Genomic DNA, 12716 nt, shown 5'->3' on the forward strand with positions numbered 1-12716 from the left:
GCTGCTCTTTTTTTCTAGATAACAATTAGGCTAATTATGGACTGAAATTATATTTTTCTCACAAATCCACAATTTGTGGACAAAACACCATCTTGAGTCTCGAAATCTGTTTTTTCCCTTTTTATTGTGCCTGAATACTCATCAAAACTTGAAATTTATGTTTAATGGGTAACCAAAAAAAGCTTTCAAAATGGTCCAATTTCATGCGATTTTTTAGCATGAAATTGAAAAAAATGATTCATCTTACTCAGAGTTTTCAGTCTGATAAATTGTCATTTTAGTGAGTTTAAAAAAAGCCAAATTTCAGATATTTTGCTCCATATTCCTCACAAGAACCTGGAAGGCAATGCTGAGTTTTGGGCTGTTGGTTTAACATAAATTGTTGCCTTAGTGATACTGCGGGAAATATTTTCCTTTTTCTAGAGATTTTGAGGAGAAATGAAAAAACCTGCAATTTAATTTATTTTTCTGTAACACCAGCAGTCATGATAATTTTCAGCTGGAAATTGATGCACTGTTACTCAGCTGCAGGTCTGATACAGGAGCTGTAATGGCAGACAGACTTATTTTCTCTGTTTTTGTACAATGGCTGAAAGAAGAGCATCCCATCATCTGTCACAGCTTGCTCACTCTTCAGAGTGAATCATTCATTGATCTAATATTTCACACAACAGTGAGTGGACAAGAGAAACAGCAGCTTTTGCAAACAACTATTATAGTTTGGTGGAAGAAATGATTGCTTATGCAGTGAATTTCAAGTTTACAAAAGAATTAAACCTGGCAGAAAAGAAACTGAAAATGAGCACAACTGATTCCTCTTCAAACTGCCGCCTGTAGGAAACACGTGTGTGTCCTCTGTACAGTTGGTTCCTCACCTGAGTCAACCAAACATCTTCTCAGCCTCAGCACGCCTGGCAAAGCACAGTTATTCAGAGAGTTGCAAATGGCATCCTCTCCAAGGCTGTGCTTTATCACACGCTAACATGCAACATGCATTTGTTCAAGCCAGTAAGCCTCAAACATGGGAGCCTTAATCTGTCTAATCTTTATTTTCAGAGGGGTGTCTGTTTTTTAGATATCCACTGAGACGTGAAGAGTGGGGAAACAGGGATGGAAATAAAAAGGTGGAAAGCTGCACCGTAAACCCCAAAGTTCAAATTACTCAATTGGATTAAGCTATGAAAACTTTAAATTTGTTTGAAAGTTGAATTTACTCAAATGTCTGAGTTTTCAGTGTTGAAACTGATGATTTCTGAGTGGATTAAACTTTTGTTACTGTTCAAGTAAGCAGAACTTGAAATCATTGGTTTCTGAGACTGCGTTTTGTAACCTTGAGTGAGGAGGGGATGCATTTAATATGAGACCCTGCTATACTTCTGGATTTGTAGCAGTGACACAGGATCCCTGTGCTCCACATGGCACGGACTGTTTGTCTGTGCCTGTAGTGGCATCGATCAGCTGTCCATGCTGTCTGTGGTGTAGATTGACTGTCTGTGTCAAAAATAGATATATCTTTTTACACACAATTTCAGAATTAGCCAAAGTAGTATAGTAGTCCAGTCAAACATTTCATTTAATATATTAATCATTAGGCACTCTGCAGAAGTCAGTAGGTACAAGACCCCTGTGCCATGGAGCACAGACCACTGGTCAGTGCCATGGAGCTCAGAGAACCTGTGCCCCCGAGGAACAATATTTCAATATTTCTGCTGCCTTCCCTCCTCACTCACAGTTACTTAAGTTATGAAATTAGAGCTGATTTTTGTTTTGACTGCGTTTGTAACCATGAGTGAGGAGGGAATGCTATGGATATGAAACCTAGCTGTACTTTAAAATGTTATTTGATTTAGTTGTTTAAATCTGCTTTTTTTAATCTAATTTTTATGATCAAATTTACTTAATTCATAGGGCAAATTTATTGATATCACATCTTTCGGTTTTGAGTAATATATGCCCAAAAATTTTTAACATTACTTAATATTTTTATTTGTAACAAATAGACATCAGCTTTATTTGATTAATGACTTTCAGAAGAATTATTTTCCATAATAATTGTAACTACTCAAGATGATGAGTTAAATTAACTTGTTTTCATATTTCATTACTTAGTTTTTTTAAGTAACCTGTTTACAAGTGTTTTTCAAGTAAACTCAACTTATCCAGGTTTGATGAGACATGATGTATCCACTGTTAGGAAAAATATTTTAACAAAAGTGGGAATTCTAGTTTTAATTTCTTGTGGATTCATTATAATTGAGAAGTCTGCTGTTTGTCAAGCTCTTTGTGACATATCTGTCTCTTGATTCACATGTTTACCACAAAGACTTACACAATTGCTTTTACATTGAATAACTCTTCGTATATGACCCATGTTTCTGGCAAAGCCTTACAAACTGATCCTTCCCTATTTGAAAAAAAAAACCTCAAAGTTATTCAAGTCTTCTCTTAACTTAACCTTCTCCAGACAGTTTCATACTGAGTGTGTTGATTTGAAGCTCTCAAAAGGTTCTCGGTGGGGGATCTTCCAGGCTGTGGTTTGCGGTGGGTTTAGTAACCTCTGGCGTTTACAGTCAGCGGTGTTCCTCATTTGATGTTTTTATCTCCTCCACACAGGATGTACCGACGCACCTCCAATATGGTGGGACTCAGCTACCCCCCGTCTGTCATATCTGTGCTTAAGGTATTAACGTGTGCACGCATGTCCACACAGTGGAAATCAAATCACTTGCACACGCCAGCACACGCTGTTGTCCTGCGGCGGTATCAAACTTTTCTCTTTATCATTTCAGTTTAGGCTGTTTGATGAAAAATAATGAAACATTTAATTTCGTCTCTCCTCACACAGAACGTCGACAGGTGGTCCTTTGATGTCTTTGCCTTGAATGAGGCCAGCGGGGATCACGCACTTAAATTCATATTCTACGAGCTGCTCACAAGATATGACCTTATTAGCCGCTTCAAGGTAAAGCTGCATCATGCTTCTCAGCTGTACATTTTGTGTTTGTCGTAAAAACAAGGAGACACATTCAGCACAGGTCATAATGACCTCCATAGTCCTCTTTCATCATACATGTTTTGACGGAAACACGCACACGTGCCTCTGAGATCATGAGAGAGATCATGCTGTTTAATTTCTACAATGACCACGTAATGAAGAAGGTTGGTCATATGTCATCTCATGAGATGCTTGTGGCTGAGCACACTCCACTTCAAGTGACAGCACAGGCAATAAAGCCGTAATGAAAATGTAACCGCACAGCCTAAAGAAGCCCAAAGATTCACAATCTGTGGTTTTATGACATCAATTTTGGTCGTGGAGGAGATTGTGCATGGATAGGGATTATATTAAATCAGAGCAGATAGCTTTGAGAAGTTTGTGTCTGTGGTGTGTTTCAGCTCTCAGTGATGTGTTGTTGTGCTTTCTGCTGCTCATCAGATCCCAATCTCTGCAGTGGTGTCATTTGTGGAGGCCTTAGAAGTGGGATACAGCAAACATAAAAACCCGTACCACAACCTAATGCACGCTGCTGATGTCACACAGACTGTACATTACCTGCTTCTCAAAACTGGCATGGTGGTGAGTACGACATACTCTAACAAACCCAAAGGATTTTGTTTGAACTTGAGTGTAAACACTTTTTTTTCCTATTCACATGGTGTTTGAAACATTTGTGCCAGCCTAATTGCAGCTTTGCCGGACATGCAGCTGCTAAAGATGGCTTATTTTTGGACGGTCCAGCAGCCGCTCTTTGCAGAAAAAAACAAGTCATCCAAAGAAAATCCCCCTTTTTATTTTTGGTCTTGCTCAAGGCCAGTTTGAGAAAAACAACCCATGATTTGAAGAGTATCTGTCAAATTTTTAAACCACCAGCATTGAAATCAGGTGTTTTATGTTTTGTTGTAAAAATCTAACTTCATCTGCTCCTTGGTGCTTTTCTTCTTTTCCATCCAGTGACCCATATTTCTCTTCTCCCCACTGTAGTGTCTTAAGGGTATTTCTCTTACATGATTCATTTCATAAAAGTAAAAAGCTGAGTTCAAAGTCCCCAACCAGCCAACGAGCCAGCCGCCCCCACTTCCAGTGTTTTTATTTAATCACCGTAATAAGGTGGCTGCGACAGCTGTCGACATGCTACGTTTCTGTGGGCAGTGCCTTGCGGAGTAAACCGCATTACTGCTAGAACCTTGGGCTCCTGGGAGAGCAGGAGAACAGCATCTATCATTTCACAGGCCCTCCAGACTCCATTAAATCAACAATCAACAGGTCATTCATAAAGCCAGCCCCATGAGGACAAAATACTGAAGGATGGATCAGCCGTCTTAGCACACCCTCCTTTTCTTAATGACTCCTCCAACCCCCACTGTTGATTAGTCACCAGTATTGACCGAGCTTCCTGGGCTAAATCCCCGCTCTGTGTATGCGAGCGCACTGAAAGTCGAGCAACCCTCCGAGGAAAAAGCACACTCACAGGTGTGTGGAAGCTGCAAACACTCATAGATTAAACATCGACGCCCACAAATAAAAGAGAAAGCGTCCACACGCAGGTTCAGTCTGTATGATCCACATTAGTCATTGTTGACTTTATCTTCAGAGTCTTTGTCCGGGTCGCTGCTCATTTCATGAAACATAATTTTTCAGCAAGTGTTTTTCAGGCAGTCAAAAGAATAGTTTGACATTTAGGAAAATAAGCGTATTCACTTTCATGCCCATAGTTTGATGGGAAGATTAATACCCTTCTCATATTTACCACATTAGCATATGATGATGCCTCGGGTGAAACTGCGCTGGGTGGTTTATATTGTTGTTTTGGGGGCGGAGTGTGGTGGCGGATCACTTTTCTTTGTTAAGCTGAGTCATTGCACACAGAGCACGGCAGGATCAACAGTATGACGGGCTGTAACCTTTGCAAAACAACTGTCAAAAGGCACAACAGCAACACTACGGTGTGTCAGCTTCTCCAGTAAACCCTGACTCTGTGATAGCTGTCAGTAGAGTTGTGCTAAACCATGAACTAAGGAGCTTTTTGAAGGCTTTAAACCTGGGCTAGAGTAAAATGGGCTGGCAAATAACAAAACCTGATTAATTATTTTTGTTTAAAAATTCTCCCAATAATTAAATTTAAAACTTAAGTCACATGTAAAATTCTCTACACTCTTTTTTAAAGACAACAGCTCTTCAAGCACTGGTCTCATGATCAACTGCTGACCCTGACCTTTCTGATGTATGTTTACCTCAACCTCTTCAGCTCACAACTTTTGGTCTCCCCACAACCCACCAAAACACACACACACACACTCACACACCCAACTCCACTGAATTATTTCACTACAATGTTTTTTAACCCCCAGCACCAGTTGGACTTACTGTTTTAGATTCAGTTTTAGGCATCCCCAATGATCCTGTTTCCATTTGTAGACAGAGCTGTGTTACACAATCACATTCCACACAGAAAAAAATACAAGACAATGTGTTTGGTCTCTTTATGAAGAGCAAAAACAGGTGGGAAGCACCCGTACAGGCAGTAACATCCAGGCTCCCTTCAGCTCCAATCCAACAATAACTTATTCATTATTACAACCTGATGTCTGCACACAGTTTTGGCTAAATTGAACAGCTGTGGATCAAAGGACCTCTTTCACAATACATGTAATTTTGCCCACAGCCCAATTTTTTGTTTACTGTGTGGTAATTGTAGTACACCCAGAGACTCCCAAGAATGTACCTTTAGAAAATCCAAAAGTCATCCAGGGCCTGTACTATGACCTATTTTATGATCATTGTCATAGGTGTGAGCCAGGGTGCACACTTTACCCCAAAACTTACTCAAACACAAATGATAAATCATCATATTGGGTCAAATCACCTTCAGTGAAGTCTGGTGCATCTTTTGAAATCAAATGTAAAGCTAAGTATTAAAATTGAAAGAAGTTATTAAATTTTAACTGGAAAGAAAAGTTTTTTTTTCATGATTTTTTTCAACAAATTCAATTCTTTAGAGATGTGTCTGGCCAACTTACAGTTGGTGTACACCTAAAATACTTACAAATTATTTGGCCACATATATATTCTCAAAGTGGGAAAAAAATCATCAAATCCTGAGACCGGTAAAGTTGTTCAATTAACAGGTTGGGTTACTGTGGTAGAATCAGGATACATATCTTGTATATCAGGGGGACCTTTCAAGATTTGTTCAGAATTCATCCTTTAAGTATGATTTCTTTTAGAATTTGGATGCTAGATTTAAAACAAACATTTCACATAAAATGTTATTCAGCCACAAAGGGCCTGTATATTATGCCTTTGTGATGAGATAATAATGAGCCATTGAAGTAAAAACCGATGCATTTTAGGATTGTTTTGATCAGACTGTATATATCTACAATGACAGCAATACATAAACATTACTTCTGTCAATTTCTGTTTGTAGTACTTGTATATACATGTAATCTGTTTTATGGCCTTCGTGTCTTTTTGCATAGCAATGGCTTGGACAATTTTAATTTGTAGACTGGAACTATAGTAAGGGAAAGGGGATCTGAGAAATCCATAAGATGTTTGGTGATTTGACCCAATATGATGATTTATTATTTGTGTTTGAGTAAGTTTTGGGGTAAAGTGTGCACCCTGGCTCACACCTATGGCAATGATCATAAAATAGGTCATAGTACAGGCCCTGGATGACTTTTGGATTTTCTAAAGGTATATTCTTGGGGGTCTTTGGGTGTACTACAAATACCACACAATAAACAAAAAATTGGGCTGTGGGCAAAATTACATGTATTGTGAAAGAGGTTCTTTAGCAACAAACCTGCTCAATGCTGGGATCCATAAGAACATGACTCTTAGGTATCCCAACTAACTGGAACTCAACAGAAATCATTGATCTGATCTCTAGTCTACAGAAGTTAAAATGTTGTCTTCCTATCTTCTTGAGTAATGAACTGAAGAATGATGCAGATGAAAATCCATAACAGAGGAGAAGTCTTACCTTGAAGCTGTTTATGATGAGCACTGGCTACATCAGAATTACTGAAAAGATGTGACTCAGTTGCAGGGCAACTAAAGCCCCATTTCCACCAAGCGGTTCAGTTTGGTTCCTTTCGGTAGGGTCTGCATTTTGTGGTGTTTCCACTAGTGCTGCACGATTTGGGGAAAAGGTGCGATTTGCGATTAGGTGGACAATATTGCGATTGCGATTGTGCTTGCGATTCAATAAAAAAAGTTGTGTCATAATGAGTCTACAGACTTGCTTGGTTATCATGGAGAAAAATCTGAATTGCATGTGCTGACATTGCGATTGCGATTGCGATATCCTCTTTTGCGATTACGTAATTGCATGTGCTGACATTGCGATTGCGATTGCGATTGCGATTGCGATAATCGTGCAGCCCTAGTTTCCACTGACTAATACCAGGACAGGTCCCCAAATTACCGACCCATACCATCCCACTTTTGCATTCCCTTCTATTTGAGTGCCTGACATTCCCATCCAATCCCAGAAGGTGGAGCTACAACACTGCAGACCATTGATTGGTCGAAGGAATCTTCACCGACAGTGTGACAGCAGCTGTATTTCTCCTTGCGGCGCACAGCTGAAACAAGGCTTGATTGCGCTTTGTAACAAAGAACCAATCAAACTGCTGGATGTCTCCCATCATTGCATAGTTAACTGTGTCGCGTTGGATTTATTAGCGCTAGCTGCTAGCTGCTATGGCGTCACGCTATTATGTAACTGGTGCAGCTATCGGCATCTGATTTACATGCTGCTTACCACCAGGGGGCAGGATTGGCTGTGGAAATGCAAACAGGATCGGGCTTTACCGATCCATTTGTACTGATCAGTACCAGACTGCTTGGTAGAAACAGGGCCAAACACAGAGGGGGACCCAATGACAGATTAACAAAATATTTATCAAACAAACAAACAAACAAAAGTCATTTAAACAGGAAAAAAACCACTGGAGCAAAATAATTTGATCGACAAACAGACCAAACAGAAAGAAACAGGAGACAGGAACAGAAACAGAAACATAAGAAGTAAGAATTACAAAATTAAACATGAAACGTGAAGGTAAAAACATTCAAAACAAGAAACACTAAGAGGAAGAAAGAGACATAACCTGTTGGCACAAAAAAACAAAAGATAAATGTGTAGAAGACACGAGAGAAACACCGAAAAAAGGGGAACACATGATAAGCTGAGACATATACCTCATGATGTTGTTAGACAATAAAACACAATGGTTGACTTTGTGTTTGCCAAACTGACATTTAAGCAGTATTCTTACTTATCTCACTTTCTGCCCAAAAGGGTGAAATTGTGTTTCCCAAACTGTCAAGCTCTTCCTCTAAGATTTGCTGCTACTTTTAAACTATCCTCTTTTTGCTGTTGTCAGGAGTCGTGACTGAAAAAAGGTTTAAACTTGATTTGGAAAAGTTAAATCGAAGGACATGATGTATTTTTCCGCCACTGCAACAGAGAGTATAACTTTTTTCATTTTTTACTGAGTATACAGTGACAGAGCAGGATCAATGTGTGAGAGGAAGAAAAAGTTTTAAACAGACAGTTTAAAATGTGAATACCAATCGAGCTTGTCTTAACTGAAGATTTCATTTTGATTTGCTGACCTTTTCTCCATCTTATGCTCCCTGTTGGTTCTCCTTCATCCGTGACTTTAATGTATTCACATGCCAAATACCTCTCTCTGCATCCTTTATATCACTTCCCTCCCCTGTATCTTCGTGACATGATGAACCATTTCCTGCTCTCCTTTTTTCCCTTCACTGGCTTCTCATTTCTCTTTGCTACCGTCATGTTCATTTCTCCTCCTTTATGTTCTTCACTTAACATCATCTCGTTCTTTGGTCCTCACACCCTGCCTTTCTTTTCCTTTCGTTGCCTGCAGCACTGGTTGACTGAGCTTGAGATCTTTGCTATGATCTTTGCGGCAGCGGTGCACGACTACGAGCACACGGGGACCACAAACAACTTTCACATCCAGACAAGGTAATGGATCATAAAATCAAAAATGCATGGCGCAGACTCACCCGATCAATGTTTTCATTTGCAGCAGGGGGCCTTTACATTGACACTGAGATGGCCTGCAGAGCAGTAATAACACTGGGGCAGGACGCGACTCCAGATACACTCCACTCTCTGGAGAACTTGAGGCAGAAAGAAAAAATGTTAATGGCAGCAATTGCTGTGATTATACTTTGGAAAGTTGCATTATTTATATCTCCTTTCTTTATTATCCTTGAATGTATCCTTATCAGCAGTCTTAAAATGAAAGCGTATTTTCTACAGCCTTCATGAGATAGTTCAGATTCATTTTACTTTGGAAAGCTGAACTTTAATCTTTGAGTGAATAATTTTGTAAGTCTTTGTTCAAACAGCTTTACAGACTTCATCCAATTTAAACATTGTTATCATGTAAATCTCTAATTTTTTCATTTTCTACATATTTCTTAGCACTGTTCATGTTTCTCTTTTTGTTTTGTTTTTGTCCTTCCTCACATTTTGTTAGTTTTTGTTCCTGTAGAGAATTCCCCCAAGCAGTGGACCACCATTAAATGAATAAATCATGAAGTATGACCTAAAGTACAAGCTGCAGAAACTGAATGATGTTTTGTCTACATATTGAGGTACTGCAACCAGAACTTTCCTTCAAATGCAGACAGAAAGCTTCAGCCTAAGAAACTTGAGAAATAGCTAAAGAAAAGGGAGAGAGTAGATCTTTGAATGAGTCTAAACTCCAAAAGCTGAGAAAGTTTTTGATTTTACTGACAAACTGGAGAAGTAGCAGCATCCTTCTCTCCCTAAAAGATTTTTTTTTCATGAAGCCAGATAAAAGATGTCTTTTCTTACTTTCTGTCTCACAGGTCAGACACAGCCATCCTGTACAATGACCGCTCAGTGCTGGAGAGTCACCATGTCAGCGCAGCATACCGCCTGCTGCAGGATGACGATGAGATGAACATCCTGTATAACCTCTCCAAGGATGATTGGAGGTCAGCGAAACAGGAACTTAGGCAGACAAAGGAAGAGCTGGGTGAAAGTAAAGGGAAAGTAAAACTAGAGATAGTGAAGAGAGCAGGTGGAGCAAACTTGGAGGCAGACGAGACATTAAGAAAGCAGACAGGTCAAAGAAAGCAATGTACAAATTTACTTTGCAACACCAAGGGTAATCTGTTTTCTTATTCATCAGAATTAATACGAAGCTTGTTGAGGCAGGAATTTACACTTTGGATCACCTCAGGGTCCAGGACTGTTAAATGTCATATTACGTAAAAGGCCACAGCAACAGTAAAATTTCTGTCAGAGAAGAAATAACTCAACAGACTTCAGCTTTCCCAGCCTCCAAGGTATGTCGACTCTGCCAGGTCATTCTGCAGCTCACGGTGTCCCTTTGTTTGCACACAGAGAGCTGAGGGCGCTGGTGGTGGAGATGGTGCTCGCCACAGACATGTCGTGCCACTTCCAACAGGTGAAGGCCATGAAGAACTTCCTACAGCAACCCGAGGGGTTAGTCGCCATTTTAACACACACTCTATGCTGTCCTCCGGCAGTTTACATCCATATTAACCTCTCCGTAATTGTATTGTTCACTCCCCACCCATTGTTTCCAACCCTATTAACCCTGCCCTGAAGGCTGCACCCAAAGTGGAACACAACAAATGTATTCATGTCGACTACCAACAGATTTTTTCAGTGATATCTGTCGTTCTAGTGTGGTTCACTCACTCTTTTACAAATGTAGGATTGTGTTGCATGTCTGTACCAAAGGGTATGAATTATACAGCACAGGTATGCACTAGCCTTCTCAGGCACACACTGAAGGTAGTTTGTGTTTCTGTTATGCAGCAGAGTTATGAGGCAGTCCAAACAGATCTGGCATGGTGGATTTATTTGCACACTGCAGTGAAAAACAGCCTGTGGTAGAAACTCTGTTGGCACACCGTGCTGTAAGAAATGCTTCAAGGGGATATTTGCCTTCATGAAATCATTGTTTAACAGTCTTATCCAGCACTTTTCATCTTCTATAGGAGCTACATTCACTTCTTATCAAATGGCCCTTCCAAATCCTCTGAAATGTGATTGGCTCCCTCCAACTTTGCAGTAGACACCATGCTTCCCAGAGAGAAGCTTTCTCATGACCACATAACCCAACTACATCCATCAAACTGCCAGATAGCGGGGCATGATTCACCACTCTAAAAAACACTGCTCGGGAGTTCAGCTGCAGTGTACCATGCACCACTCCTTGGTGATGTAAGGCTTGCATTCAGCTTCTTGGCCATGGGAACCTATTTCATGTTCTGTGCTCCAACAGCATAATTCATATGTTTATGGTGCTTTCAGGAGCAGTTTGTTAATCTGGAGTGAATGATGCATTGAGTTAAAGGTGGTTTTAGCATGGAAAAAGCTTCTGCACTCAGTCATTTTATGCTTTTTGTGGCACTTATGTGAAACAGGGTGGATCCTGTTGGATGAAATGCTGTGAATTGTCTTGTGACAAAGGTGACATTCAATAATTCTGCCCTATTTAAAGGTGCCGTGAGGACTATCTGGAATAGGTATTATGCACACCTGTCCAACTGCTCGTTATCACAAATTTCTAATGGGAAGGAAAGGTGATTTAAGCGACTTTGAACCTGGCATGGTTGTTGTTGCCAGACAGGCTGGTCTGAGTAATTCAGAAACTGAATGATCCACTGGGATTTTAACCATAAACCATCTCTAGGATCTACAGAGAATGGTCTGAAAAGAGAAAATATCTAGTGAGCAGCAGTTCTGTGGGCCAAAATGCCTTGTTGATGCCAGAGGTCAGAGGAGAATGGCCAGACTGGTTGGAGCTTGTAGAAAAGCCACAGTAACTCAAATAACCACTGGTTACAACTGAGGTCTGCAGAAGAGCATCTCTGAACCAACAACACGGCAAACCTTGAGGCAGATGGGCTACAGAAGCAGAAGACCACAGCGGGTGCTACTCCTGTCAGCTAAGAACAGGAAACTGAGGCTACAATTCACACAGGCTCACCAAAACTGGACGATAGAAGATTGGAAAACGTTGCCTGGTCTGATGAGTCTGGATTTCTGCTGCGACATTCGGATGGTAGGGTCAGAATTTGGCGTCAACACCATGGAAGCATGGATCCATCCTGCCTTGTATCAATGGTGTAATGGTGTGGGGGATATTTTCTTGGCTCACTTTGGGCCCCTTAGTACCAATAATTTCAACGCCAAGCCTAACTGGGTATTATTGCTGACCATGTCCATCCCTTTATGAGCACAGTGTACCCATCTTCTGATGGCTACTTCCAGCAGGATAACGCTCCATGTCATAAAGCTGGAATCATCTCAGACTGTTTTTCTTAACATGACAATGAGTTCACTTTACTCAAATGGCCTCCACAGTCACCAGATCTCCGTCCAATAGAGCACCTTTGGGATGTGGTGGAGCGGGAAATTCTTGTCATGGATGTTCAGCTGACAAATCTGCAGCAACTGCGTGATGCTGTCATGCCAATATGGACCAAACTCTCTGAGGAATGTTGTTGAATCTATGCCACGAAGGATTAAAGCAGCTTTGAAGGCAAAAGAAGGTCCAACCCAGCACTAGCAAGGTGTACCTAATTTAGTGGCCGGTGAGTGTAAATGCCACTTATGCAGGATTTTTTTAGCTTCAGATTCATGCAGTGAGTGGAGGTGGAG

General features: G+C 40.5%; 1 protein-coding gene across 3 annotated transcripts in view; it reads left to right on the forward strand.

Annotated features, from left to right (window-relative positions):
• pde1cb (phosphodiesterase 1C, calmodulin-dependent b) overlaps nucleotides 1-12716 on the forward strand; it is a 131336-nt gene that overhangs the window by 101424 nt on the left and 17196 nt on the right. For all 3 annotated transcript variants that reach the window (XM_074688678.1, XM_074688680.1, XM_074688681.1), the window contains 6 exons: nucleotides 2614-2680; nucleotides 2846-2962; nucleotides 3437-3577; nucleotides 8908-9008; nucleotides 9884-10012; nucleotides 10425-10526. In XM_074688678.1, the coding sequence (XP_074544779.1) occupies nucleotides 2614-2680; nucleotides 2846-2962; nucleotides 3437-3577; nucleotides 8908-9008; nucleotides 9884-10012; nucleotides 10425-10526 (657 nt within the window). The remainder of the gene's footprint in view (nucleotides 1-2613; nucleotides 2681-2845; nucleotides 2963-3436; nucleotides 3578-8907; nucleotides 9009-9883; nucleotides 10013-10424; nucleotides 10527-12716) is intronic.

This window comes from Halichoeres trimaculatus, unplaced genomic scaffold (genome assembly GCF_033239565.1).
Source record: "Halichoeres trimaculatus isolate MK-OKI-2021-1 unplaced genomic scaffold, fHalTri1.1 fHalTri1_scaffold_15, whole genome shotgun sequence".
Classification (NCBI taxonomy): Eukaryota; Metazoa; Chordata; class Actinopteri; order Labriformes; family Labridae; genus Halichoeres; species Halichoeres trimaculatus.